The sequence below is a fragment of the Balaenoptera musculus genome, chromosome 10 (genome assembly GCF_009873245.2).
Source record: "Balaenoptera musculus isolate JJ_BM4_2016_0621 chromosome 10, mBalMus1.pri.v3, whole genome shotgun sequence".
NCBI lineage: Eukaryota > Metazoa > Chordata > Mammalia > Artiodactyla > Balaenopteridae > Balaenoptera > Balaenoptera musculus.
The window spans coordinates 83179789-83192544 of NC_045794.1; the positions used below are offsets into that span (position 1 = coordinate 83179789).

Consider the following 12756-nt stretch of genomic DNA (forward strand, 5'->3'; position numbering starts at 1 on the left):
AGTAAGGTCGGGTTCACAGGTATCAGAAGTTAGGACTTGAACTTATGCTTTGAAGGCAACATAATTCAACCTAACCTTCATATTGACAAACTCTCCCCTTATCCCAATTTTATTACCCCTACATCTCCCTCAGAATCCATTCCCAGGCGTACTTTCCTGCTTCCTGCTGGGAAATGTTAGTCAGATCCTGCTAGTTTGTTGGTGTATAACCCCTCCCTCCATTGACAGGCACACCCAATATTTGCCTAATCTTTCCCAGCCTGGGACTCGGTGCTAATTATCGGTCTGGTGGTCAGAAAGGGAGGTGGGAGCAGATCTTGAAGAGCATCAGCATCATCTCATAAATCACCTGCTCCGTCTGAGGCTAGTTTTCAAGTAAAAGGAGGAGGGACATCTGTCTTCCAAAAAGAAGTGTGGCTGCGTCTGCAGGTCCAGAGGGTTCAGAGGAATCTAGGGCTTTAGATGTTCAAGTGCATCTACCCTTTAACCCAGCACTCGGGTATCCTAGCATTCCAAGTTCTTAGGGTCCCATTTCTTATCAGGATCTCAGCTTGGGTGTAAGAGACCTCCCCAGCCTCAGAATTCCACCTTCTCTGGAGTTCTGCTATTTTTTTAAAACTAAACTTTTGTTTTGGAATAATTTTAGATTCACAGAAAAGTTGCAAATATAGTACAGAGATTTTCTATTTACTCCTTACTTGATTTCCTCTAATATTAACATCTTACATTATTATGGAATGGTTGTCAAAACTAAGACACCAACATTGGTACATTACTAATTCAACTCCAACACTTCATTAAAATTTCATTAGTTTTTCCATTAATGTCTTTTTTCCTGTTCCAGGATCCAATCCAGGATACCACATTGCTCTTAGTCATCATGTCTCCTCTGATCTGTGACTCTTTCTCAGCCTTTTCTTGTTTTTTGTGACTTGGATGGTTTTGAGGAATACTGGTTGGGTATTTTGTTGAATGTTCCTCAGTTTGAGTTGTCTGATATTTCTCTCATGATTAGACTAGGATTGTGAGTTTTTAGGAAGAACACTGCAAAGGTGAAATGCCTTTCTCATCACATCATATGGGGGAGAGGTACGTTGTATCAACATAACTTATCACTAGTGATCCTAACCTTGATTGCTTGGTTAAGGAAGTGTTTGCCAGGTTTGTTCTCTTTCCCTACTCTATTCTTTGGAAGCAAGTCACTAAGTCCAGCCCACACCCAGAGGGGATTCTGCCATTTTTACAATGAAGTCTTGTGCCTGATCTTCAGTTATGTCTGCTCTCCAACTGCAGGAGATGAGGGTCTCTTTAAAGGCTGACAAGGAAGTGACAGATGCTCCCTTTTTCTTTTAAATTGGTAATTGATTGCCCCAATCCTGTTATTTTCTTTCTTCAGAGCATCAGTGGCATTTAACAATAGCCACTCACTGTAAATAAATTAAAAAGTGGAAAAAAAAAATAGCCACTCAACTCTGTGGAGAAATTGCTATTTCTCCTATACCTCCCAAGTACCAGAGATATTGCATGAACCACTGCAACCCCTTCCACCTGTATCCCAGCCCAGTTCACCACAGCTGAAAGTCTTAGCATTTGCACCGGTACCACATACTGGGAACTATCAACACTCACCTACCACCAGTGTTGGGGTCCTCACTCCCAACCAGTTAGTGAGCTATCAAACTCTAAGATCTCATTCTTAGGGTTTGCTTCCTAGAACGACCATTCTCTTAAGGACTCCCCATGTCAGGAGTCTTTCCAAGCAGCAGGGCACAGGACCCTTCAGCTTTTAGACCCTTAGCCACTATCTTCTAACCATCTCTTATCTTCTCCTAGTCTGGCAGTAGATTTCCTTATCTAGGGCTTATTTTCTCTTTCCCCAATTTCCCACAAATATCTTTACAATAACCAAGTCCTCTAAGCGCTTCTTCAAGGTTAGTGCTAGGACCATAGACTCAATACCTATAGAGTGAAGCAGGCCACATTGTATTTTATGACAAAGACACATTTTAGATGTCAACACACAGAAATCGTCTCTACTTCCACAAAGAACTATGCGGTATCATTCAAAGTTCTTAGTTGCAGTCAAGAGAATCCACTCTAGCTAAGGTGGAATGAAATTTAGTAAAGCGTATTAGTATGCTTTCAGATTCCTTGGGAGGACCAGATCTGGACACTCTACCTGCAGTAAAAAGGCAACAGAGAACATATTATATCATATCACTAGAATGTTCTAGATAAAACAAAGCCACTACCAATGCTTGTCTCTAGGTACTAATTATGTTCCAGAATTCTGCCACAGAGTCACAGAGGAAGCAGCTGCCTCCACCATTGCATGTGTCACCATCTGCCTTGCCATTTCCCCTGCATACTGCATCCTCCTCTTGTTACTTCCTTTGGCACCTAAATCTCACACACACACTTCTGATTTGGCAGAGTTCACATCATAGCTAACATCACAGCTACAAGAGAGCATAGGAAAAGTAGTTTTCTCTGCTGGTAAGGCAGAGCTCAAAATATCAAGTGGCAGTTAGACATTGGGCAACCATAAATGATGGTTGTCTACTTCTTATGATTGTTCATAGTCTAGTTTTTATTTTTCTTCTTCTGATAGAGATATGAGTACAAAACATGTTTTCCTTTCCTCTTAACTTTAAGGAAAGCAACAGTGCTAGTGTAATGTTAAATGGCAACTGAGCTCAGTGTTGGGGTGACAATAAACAGTGGTGGGGACTGTAGTTAAAAGGAGAGTCAATTATAGCCATGAGAGAATGTGGACCTAATAATTCCAGATTTTCAGTTTTCAAAATAAGCCAGAAATCCAAGCGTTTTTGTCTGTTTGTTTGTTTTTGGAGCAATCTCCTGACTTTTAAACTCTGGCAATTAATCCAAGTTCTGGAAAAAAAAAAAAAACTCTATACATGCATCATACCGTACAAAAAACATGTCTATGGGCCAGATGTGGCCATTGGGCTGTTGCTTTATCACTGTAGCTTAGGCTTTTGGAATAAGCAAGCATAGAGTCTAAGCTATTTTCCCTGCTGTCCATTTTCCCACCGGACCTCCAACCAGCCAAGAAGACTTGTCTTCCCTGTGTTGGACTCCAGGACTGGGGAGCCCAATATGTCTGCCTGTGTGATCTCACTTTTCCTCTGAGTCCCCTCCCTGGGTCACAGGTCTTGACTTGATCACTTCTCTTCCCTTCCTACTTGATCCTATGTGGATCTTTCTTTCAGCCTTGGTTGTATAGGAGTCTTTCTGCCAGTTTCCAGTGAGAATTGTTCCACATGTAGATGTATTTTTGACGTGTTCATGGGATAGGGTAGGGGCGGGGGGCGAGTTCCACATCCTCCTGCTCCGCCATCTTTATCCCCTTCTTATCGTTCCCTGATTGGGTAAGGAGCACTGACTCTCTGCTTTTATGAGGGGACAGGAAAGGGTGAAATTCCAGGAGGAAAACAAAAACAGCAGAGGTTAACACCTCAAAATCTGTGAAACTATGCTGGGTACTAGGGATACTTGGTTCCTGACTTTATGATTTTATAGTCTACTGGAAGAGGCAAATAATATCTTTAAAAAATACATTAAAAAAAAAATACACCAAAACAGGTACTGTGAGAGTATTGGCTGGGTGGGAGTTGACCAGGTGCATTTTCTTGAGATCCTTGGAATCTGGAGCACTGAAAGCCACACTGATGAGATCCTATTTCAAATCCTAACCTAGCTCTGGGAGTCAGACTTTAAGTCCCTCCTCCTTTCTTTGGAAGTTTCCATTTATTGATTATTTATCAAGTGCTTTATAAACTTTATCTTATTTAGTGCTCACAATAGTTCTATCCTCCATTCATGGAACTGAGGCTCAGATAGGTTAAGTAACTTGCTCAAGGTTACACAGCTAATAAATACCAGTCTCAGCATTGGACCAGGACTGCCTGACTACAGAGCATGTTCTGTCTCTTTTTTTTAATTGATTTTTTTAATTAAATGGAAGATTCTTTAAATTCTACTGTGCTTTATAATTTTCAAAACTTTCACACACATGATTTCATATAATCCCATAATATCCCTTCTTTCCCTCTACCCCTATATTTCCCCTCCCCCTTTCCCTCTCCCCACTGGAACTACTAGTTTGTTCTCTATATCCGTGAATCTGCTTCTTTTTTGTTTTATTCACTAGTTTGTTGTATTTTTTAGATTCCACATGTAAGTGATATCATACAGTATTTCTCTTAATCCCTCTTCAGTATTGCTTCTCTAGAACCTTTAAAAAATATCTATTTAGGTGACGCACTTAATATTTTTAAGGTGCTTTCTGATTAGCTCCTATGTAGGAGCAGGCTTGATATCAAATCTGGATTATGTTTTCACCTCACCCACTGCAACTGGGTGATTCCTGGGCAAGGTTTTTTGTTTGTTTGTTTTTTGAGTTTTGATCTTCTGAGCTGTAAGATGGGTATAAATCCTACTTCTCAAGATTGTTTTGAAGATCTCTCCCTCTCTCTCTCTTATGGGGTGCCTGCAGTGTAGAAGGTAGTCAATATCCTTCAACTTCCTTCCTTCTTCCAGTAGAGTAGCGACTCGATGATTATGTGAAAAACAATCTGATGTAAATGTGAGCCTTTGGGAGGCAAATTAGAATACTGTATTAGTCTGCTCTGGTTGCCAAAACAAAGTACCACAGACTGGGTAGAAACTTATTTTCTCACAGTTTTGGAAGCTGGAACTCCAAAATCAAGGTGTTGGCAGGCTTGGTTTCCTCTGAGGCCTCTCCTCTTGGCTTGTAGATGGCTGCCTTCTTTCTGTGTCCTCACAGGACCTTTACTCTGGTGATGTGCTCTCCTGGTGTCTCTTTGTGTGTCCAGGTTTCCTCCTCTTGTAAAGACACAAGTCATATTGGATTAGGGCCCACCCATATGGGCCCTTATTTAATGTTAATTACCTCTTTAAAGGCCCTTTCTCCAAATACAGTCACATTCTGAGGTGCTGGGGGTTAGGATTTAAGTAAATAAAGAGACTTCCCTCGTGGTCCAGTGGTTGAGACTTCACCTTCCAAGGCAGGGGGTCCGGGTTTGATCCTTTGTCAGGGAGCTAAGATCCCACATGCCTTGTGGCCAAAAAACCAAAACATAAAACAGAAGCAATATTGTAACAAATTCAATAAAGACTTTAAAAATGGTTCACATTAAAAAATATTTTTTTAAAAAAAAAGAGGAAGTAAATAAACTTTTTAAAGTCATAAAATGATCTTTAGTTCTACTCAATTTGTGCTCCATATATAGAACTCATTACCTGCAAAACAAAACCAAATCTCCATGATTACTGGAACATTTGAATTGGAAGTATAGTTCTGCAGGTACTTAAAGGCCAGTTAGCATATCTTAAGCAATTATACTCCTGGGGCTTGATTGTTTACTGGACAGTTGTTTTTGTGAACCGTGGGCCTGTACTTGTCTAGTATATAAAGAGCCAGCAGCCCAGCCCACAGACTGCAGCTATCTGTATTTGGAGAAACAGCAACGATGAATGTCACCCTAGAAAGAATGAAGATTCTCTGATCTAAAAGACCAGCTGCAGGCAAACATCAATAGAAAACCAAATATGATAAGCAGCACTTATGGATGATTGAAGTCCTCTACTTCTTAAGAAGGGAGTTCCTTTTCTCATTATTCTTTTAACCCCAAACCTCTTCAAAAAAAAATAACTTGTCACTGGGCAGGGATGAATAGATGCTTACCTCTGTCTGTAAAAGCTGTAAGTCAGGAGTGATGCCCAAAATTGATCCCTCAGTTCCATTCAGTTGACTAAGGATTCATGTGTCCAGGCACCATGATGAGCCCTAGGAATAAAGATGAGGAAGAAATGGCTCCTGCCCTCAACATGCTCACAATCTATTGGAGAGAACTTCATTCATTCATGTTCTCAAATCAACACATATTTACTCCATGTGATAAGTGCACTAATAGAGGAAAGTATAAAACATTTAGGCAGCATCAGGGATGGTACAGTCCCTAACATTGAAGCAATACCTACTCATTTACTGGTGGTAATATTTTCCTCTTGGTAGTGTAGGCTCATTTAATCTTAACAACAGCTCTGTGAGATAAATATTATATTCATTTTACAGATGAGGAAATGTGAGATTCAGAAAGGCTAAGCTACTTGCCCAAAGTCACACAGCTAGTATATATGTGGCAGAGCTGGCGATCAAACCTGGGTTAGCTGACTGCCACAAAGCCCGGTTTGTTCTATTAAGCAGGGTGAGGTAGTTTGGAATCTTCCTCTCTGAGCAACTTGGCTGTACAAGTTATGTCTCACCATTTTTCTGTTTTTAAAACAAACCAAATCTAACTGTGGTGGAAGTGAAGTTTCAGTTGATATAGGGGTGCCCCTCCTGCCACACCCAGGATGTGCAAAAGAGTCACAAACAACTCTGGAACTTCCTCTAGTGGTTGACCCATGCTCATTCCTGGTCCCATGGTCACGTGAAGCCTAGTGACTCAGCTGACACTTCAGGCAAGAGAAACTGAAACTGAAGGAAATCTACCCCCATGCTGTTGTGTCCTCCCTCTGGAAGCTCTTAGGACATCCCAGGTGGCACCATGCACTCAGAGGGTGCTTGTGTTGGTTCAGGTCCTCTAAGAAGCAGATGCTAAAGCTGGAATAGATGCACAAGAGATTTATTGAGGGAAAAGGGGAAGGAGCTATGGGAGCCTGGGAGAGCATTCAGACCACCACACTATCTGCATAAGAGAGAGGGAAAGAAGAAAGTTTAGGTAGGAACAGTCTCAGACTCCACCACGGTACTAGGAAGTTTTGGCAAGGCCACTGGGGAGTCCTGCCTCTTGCAGGAAAGGGTCTGCCTTAAATCACTGCTATGCTCAGTGCTTGCTGGAGAGCAGCCTGTGACAGTGTGGTCCTCGAGTCAAAGCCCTGGTGCACTCAGAGCACAGCAGCTGGGTCTGTCTTCAGTTAAACTCCTCAAGACCCCACAGTGCCTGAGAATGTTAGTCTGTATTACTTTTCATCCAAAGTATCTGCATGCATATAGAGAGATGCTAAGCTTGTGAATGGTAACAATTTTATTAATAGCAATAATAATACTACTCACCATGTATTAATAGAAAGATCTTTTATGTACCAGGCACTGCACTAAATAATTTACACGCATCATATCATTTAATCATTAAAACAACCTTATGAGATAGCTATGATCACTAGCCCATTTTAGAGATGGCGATTGTTATGAACTGAATTGTGTCCCCCCCAAATTTGTATGTTGAAGTCCTAATTCCTGGTACGTTTTTTTGTGTGTGTGTTGGAAAACAGTTTATTTATTTTTAATAATAAAGATAGGAAGGAATTACCCTGAAGTATTGATACTTATCGCCATGTTATGCAAATATAGGCAGTTTTTCTGCTTCTTACTTTCAGATAAAACACAAAAGTATAAACTTATTTTTATAACCTGATAATTATTATAAAAAAGGAAAAAGTGAACAAGTTGAATAGTCAGCTTCTAAAGGAGGAACTAGCTCATAAAACTTAAATGTTTAAACACACTACACAGTAAATAAGTTCTTACCATATATACAAAAACATCAGCAGATGAACTTTGAAGTTAGTATCCCAAGAATTGCAGCCCCCAGCCTTCATCTAATCCCTGGTGAGGAATATGTATTTGGAGATAGGGTCTTTAGAGAGGCAACTACATTAAAATGAGATAATTAGTTTGGACCCTAATCCATGTGACTGGTATCCTTATAAGAAGAGGAAATTTGGACACAGAGGGACACAGATATACACAGAGGGAAGATGATGTGAAGATACAAGGAGAAGACAGACATCTACAAGCCAAGGAATGAAGCTTCAGAAGGAAGCTTGGCAATACCTTAATCTTGGACTTCTGGCCTCCAGAACAGTGAGAAAATAAAGTTTTGTTGTTTAAACCACTCAGTCTGTGGTACTTTGATATGGCAGCTCTGGCAAACTAATACCAGAATGCTGTGGCTTAAAGTGGTCAAGTAACTTAGAGCCAAAGTCACAAAACTGGCACAGGGGTGAAACAGCATTCAGCTTCTCTCATTCCAGAGCCCTTTCTCTTAAATATTCTCCTCTACTGGGTCATCCATGGTGACTGGGCTACAAAGTAAGAGATGACAAGGTGACTCAGGAAGATCACTGAGACAGAACACAGCCTGGTGAGCTGGGAAACTCACATGAAAGGGAACTTGGCCGGACAGGCAGGAGAAAGGCTTCACATCCTGCCCTTACCCTCTACTGGCTCTGTGGTCTTGGCCAATCCACTCTTGCTTTCTGAACTACAGTTATAATTTGTGTCAAATGGAAGCATTAGATTTCCTGTCTCACTGAGCTGTTCTAACCATAGAATAAGATCATTACATGAAAGTGTAGGGAGAGGAAAGGGCAGAGGGAAAGAACTGAATTTGCTTCATACAAATATTAGTGTAGTTGTTATATATTATCTATGTTTTAGTGAATATTAATATTATTATAATAATGTATCAATATTAGAGCATCAGTTTTCCATGCTATTCAAATTGTATATGTTCTGATGCCAGAAATTCATGATGACCACTGGGGCTGCACATTATAAACAGTTTTATGATCCAAATAACTCTTAGACATCAATATAAATGGCAATAAATGGCATTAATGCTCAGCCCAGCAGAGTGGGCTCATTGAATGGTTATGAGGATTAATGTAACAAAAATAGCTGGCATATATTGAGTTTTCACATGTGTCAAGTTCTGTTCTAAATGATCTAATATAATAATTCACTTATGACAATCCTAAGAACAATCCCATGAAGAAGAAACTATTATTATACTTCTTAGGTTACAGATGAGAAAACTGAAGCCCAGAGAGGTTAACCAGGCCAAAGTCACACAGCTAAGTAGAAAGAAGAGTAAAAATTAAAACTAAGGGACACTGGTTCCTAGACTGGACATAGATTGGAGAAGAAATGCATCCCGGATGTCACCAAGTTTTTTGCCTGAGCAACCAAAGGAACAAACTTGTCATTACTTGGGATGGGAAAGACTTCAGGAATTAATTTCTTTTAGGGGAACTCAGTTTGGATATGTTAAGTTTGAGATGCTGATCGTGTGTCCAAGAAGATGTCAAATAAGTCTAGATATGAAAATTGGAATCTGTCAGCATATGCATGGTATCTGTAGCCCAGAGGCAGAGTGAGGTCACCCAGAAAGTATAGATAGAAAACAAAAGAGATCTATGAACTGAGTCCTGGATAGCCAAGTGTTTACAGGTTGAGGAAGTAGGGAATCAGCTTAAGGGATAAAACAGAAGGAGTGGTCAGGGAATTAGGAGGAACACCAAGTGAGTGTGGTTTCTGTGAAGGAAATAAAGTAGTCAAGGAAGAAAGAGTAATCAGTAGTGTCAAGTGATGCTGATAGGTTGAATAGATGAGGACTGAAAATAGCCTTTGGGTTGAGCCACGTAGAGGGCATTGATGACCTTAAGAAGAACAGTTTTGGTGGACAGGTTGGGGGATACCTGGTTGGAGTGGGTCCAAGAGAGAATGAGACAAAGGGAAGTGAAGACAGTGACTTCCAATTTTTTTTTATAAAAGGAAGGTGAGAAATAGGGGAGTAGCTGAAAGAGAAAGTGTTTTTACTTCAAATGTTAATGTGGGACAAATAAGAGCATATTTGTAGACAATAAGAATGATCTAGTAGAGAGGAAAAAATAATTGATTAAGTATGGGGGTAGGGATTTCCTTGAGTAGATGAGAGGCAATGAGATCTAGTGCCCAGGGAGAGAGGTTGGCCTTAGCTAGAAGCATGGACAACCATAGAAAAAAGGTAGAACAAATTAGCATAAATGCAGCTAGGTAGATAGGTACACAGGGAGGTTGCTGAAGTTCTCTTCTGATTACTTCCATATTCTTGCACATTTATTAAGCTACCACTCTGAGTTCACACATTGAAAATGAAAGCTCTTTTCCTGTTTTACTATTGCTCTTCACCTTGGTTTCAAGAAAACCTACATCATCCAGCAATTATAGCTGCTTGTGTATGTGTCTTTCTTCCCAAACAGCCTAAGAACTGAAGAAGGGCAGAGACCATGTCCCCTTCTTTATTGTTCCCTAACACTCAGCACAGTGCCTGACACACAGTAGGCACTCAATAAATATTTGATGAACCGAATTAAATCCAGTACATTTGCTTCTCTCTACATGTGCTTTAACCTCATTTGCTTGAGTCATAAAAAGCTACCAAGATTATCTCTTCTGTGAATTGGTGGGCAAATTATTTGTGCTTCAGTCTGGTCTGTATTAGCTATTAGTGAATATGATACTCAGGAAAACGTATAAGCTTTGCTTATTTTTACAAAGACTTGGAACTTAATTGGGCATCCTCAGAAGGGTTACAATATGTGAGAGGATGCATACAGCTCCTTTTATAATTGACAGATTGTGTTCAGTTTGCCCAATTACTCTTTTCTTTAAAGAAGAGAGTAAATTTACTGTAATAGACATACCATAATCTGAATTTATAGAACTCAGTGAGAAATCCTACCATCTGGTTAAAAACTGTCAGAAAATCTCCTCCTTAGAAGAACCACCTAAGGAAGAAAGGATACACAACCAGTTGGTTGTGTGCTGTAATAGGAAATGTGTCTCCCTACCTCCATCTAGTATTTTATTAAGACTTAGAAAAAGAGGAAGAAAGAAAAACATCTGCATTAATTTTATACTGTATATCTTTTTAGCAAGCTTCAAGTGACATTAAAATTAAGGTCAAACATAATAGTTAGCTGGGTCATGCAATGTGGATGAAGTCTATGGATACTCTTTCAGCAGGAAGTTCAGTAAAGCATATATTTTTTTTTAATAAATTTATTTATTTAATTTATTTATTTTTGGCTGGGTTGGGTCTTCATTGCTGTGCGTGGGCTTTCTCTAGTTGCAGTGAGTGAGGGTTACTCTTCGTTGTGGTGCACGGGCTTCTCAATGTGGTGGCTTCTCTTTGTTGCCGAGCACGGGCTCTAGGTGCGCGGGCTTCAGTAGTTGTGGCATGTGGGCTCAGTAGTTGTGGCTCGCAGGCTCTAGAGTGCAGGCTCAGTAGTTGTGGCACATGGGCTTAGTTGCTCCGCGGCATGTGGGATCTTCCCAGACCAGGGCTCGAACCCATGTCCCCTGCATTGGCAGGTGGATTCTTAACCATTGCGTCACCAGGGAAGTCCCAAGCATATTGTTGAGGACACAAACTCTGGACTTGGGCTTGCATCCTGCCATAGATGACTTAGCTTCCTCATGTATAAAAGGACAAGATAGCACAATCTACCTCATGGGGTTGTTATGAGATTAAAACAACTTAATGCCTATAAGGGTGCAATATGATATCCAGAATATCAGTAATTTTAGCAATTATAATTTATTTTAGTAATAATGATGATGATGATGTTAAAAAATGCGGGGTGCATCCTACTCTGGGTTTCCTTTTTTCTTTCTTGGTACACCTTTTCTTTTTTTGTAGTACACTTTGTTTTTTTCTGTAATCCTGGTCTTTCTTCTCTGCGCATTCTTTTTCCACTGTAGGAAAATCGATGGGACCAGTGAGGAAGAAGATAACATTGAGCTGAATGAAGAACGAAGGCCAGTGCAGACGTCCAGGCAGAGCCCCCCACTCTGTGACTGCCACTGCTGTGGCCTCCCCAAGCGCTACATCATTGCCATCATGAGCGGGCTGGGATTCTGCATTTCCTTTGGGATTCGGTGCAACCTTGGAGTTGCCATTGTGGAAATGGTCAACAACAACACTATATATGTTGATGGAAAACCTGAAATTCAGGTCAGTGTCTGTCTATGGTGGGAGTTCTTTCAGCCATGGCTGTATTAATGTTTTAAATTCTTAAAATAAAACACATAGGATTATAAAGGAAACCCATCATTTTAAAATACAGATATCGGTCTTCCCTGGTGGCGCAGTGGTTAAGAATCTGCCTGCCAATGCAGGGGACATGGGTTCGAGCCCTTGTCCGGGAAGATCCCACATGCCATGGAGCAACTAAGGCAGTGAGCCACAACTACTGAGCCTGTGCTCTAGAGCCCGCAAGCCACAACTACTGAGCCCGAATGCCACAACTACTGAAGCCCATTCACCTAGAGCCCGTGCTATGCAACAAGAGAAGCCACCGCAATGAGAAGCCCGCACACCACAATGAAGAGTAGCCCCCGCTCGCCACAACTAGAGAAAAGCCTGCGTGCAGCAACGAAGACCCAATGCAGCCAAAGATAAAATAAATAAATTTTTAAAAAATAAAGCAAAAAAATAAAATACAGATACCAAAATATTTAAAAATCGAATTTGTGATATAGAAACATATGGGTTTCTTTATGAACATGTCAGATGACAAACTCTAGCAATGGGTCTAATAATTACTGTAATTTTGAAGTCTGAAGGAGAAGCAATAGTTTGAGATAGCAGCAACAACCATCACGTGATATGAACATATTTATAATTTCCACTAGTAACAGAGTCACAGGTACTGATAAATGACTGGGGTTTGTTTCCTACATTCATAATTACAGGAAATGCTAAAGTTTAGTTAGTGGAAATAAAGATGCTGATTTTTCCCCATCCAAGTTCATAGACCCACATGGTTCCATCCACAGACTCTAGGTTAAGAAACCCCAGTAAAAAGGTAAAGCATGGGGTGAGCATCAAGAGAAGGAGGCAGCAAGTAAAGTGGGGTTAGGCTTGCAGAGCCTGCTAA

The 12756-nt window shown here is 40.5% G+C and overlaps 1 protein-coding gene across 2 annotated transcripts in view; it reads left to right on the forward strand.

Annotated features, from left to right (window-relative positions):
* The window catches only part of SLC17A8 (solute carrier family 17 member 8), a 49190-nt gene that overhangs the window by 6166 nt on the left and 30268 nt on the right, over window positions 1-12756 (forward strand). For both annotated transcript variants that reach the window (XM_036866651.1, XM_036866652.1), the window contains exon 2: window positions 11579-11831. In XM_036866651.1, coding sequence (XP_036722546.1) covers window positions 11579-11831 — 253 coding nt within the window. The remainder of the gene's footprint in view (window positions 1-11578; window positions 11832-12756) is intronic.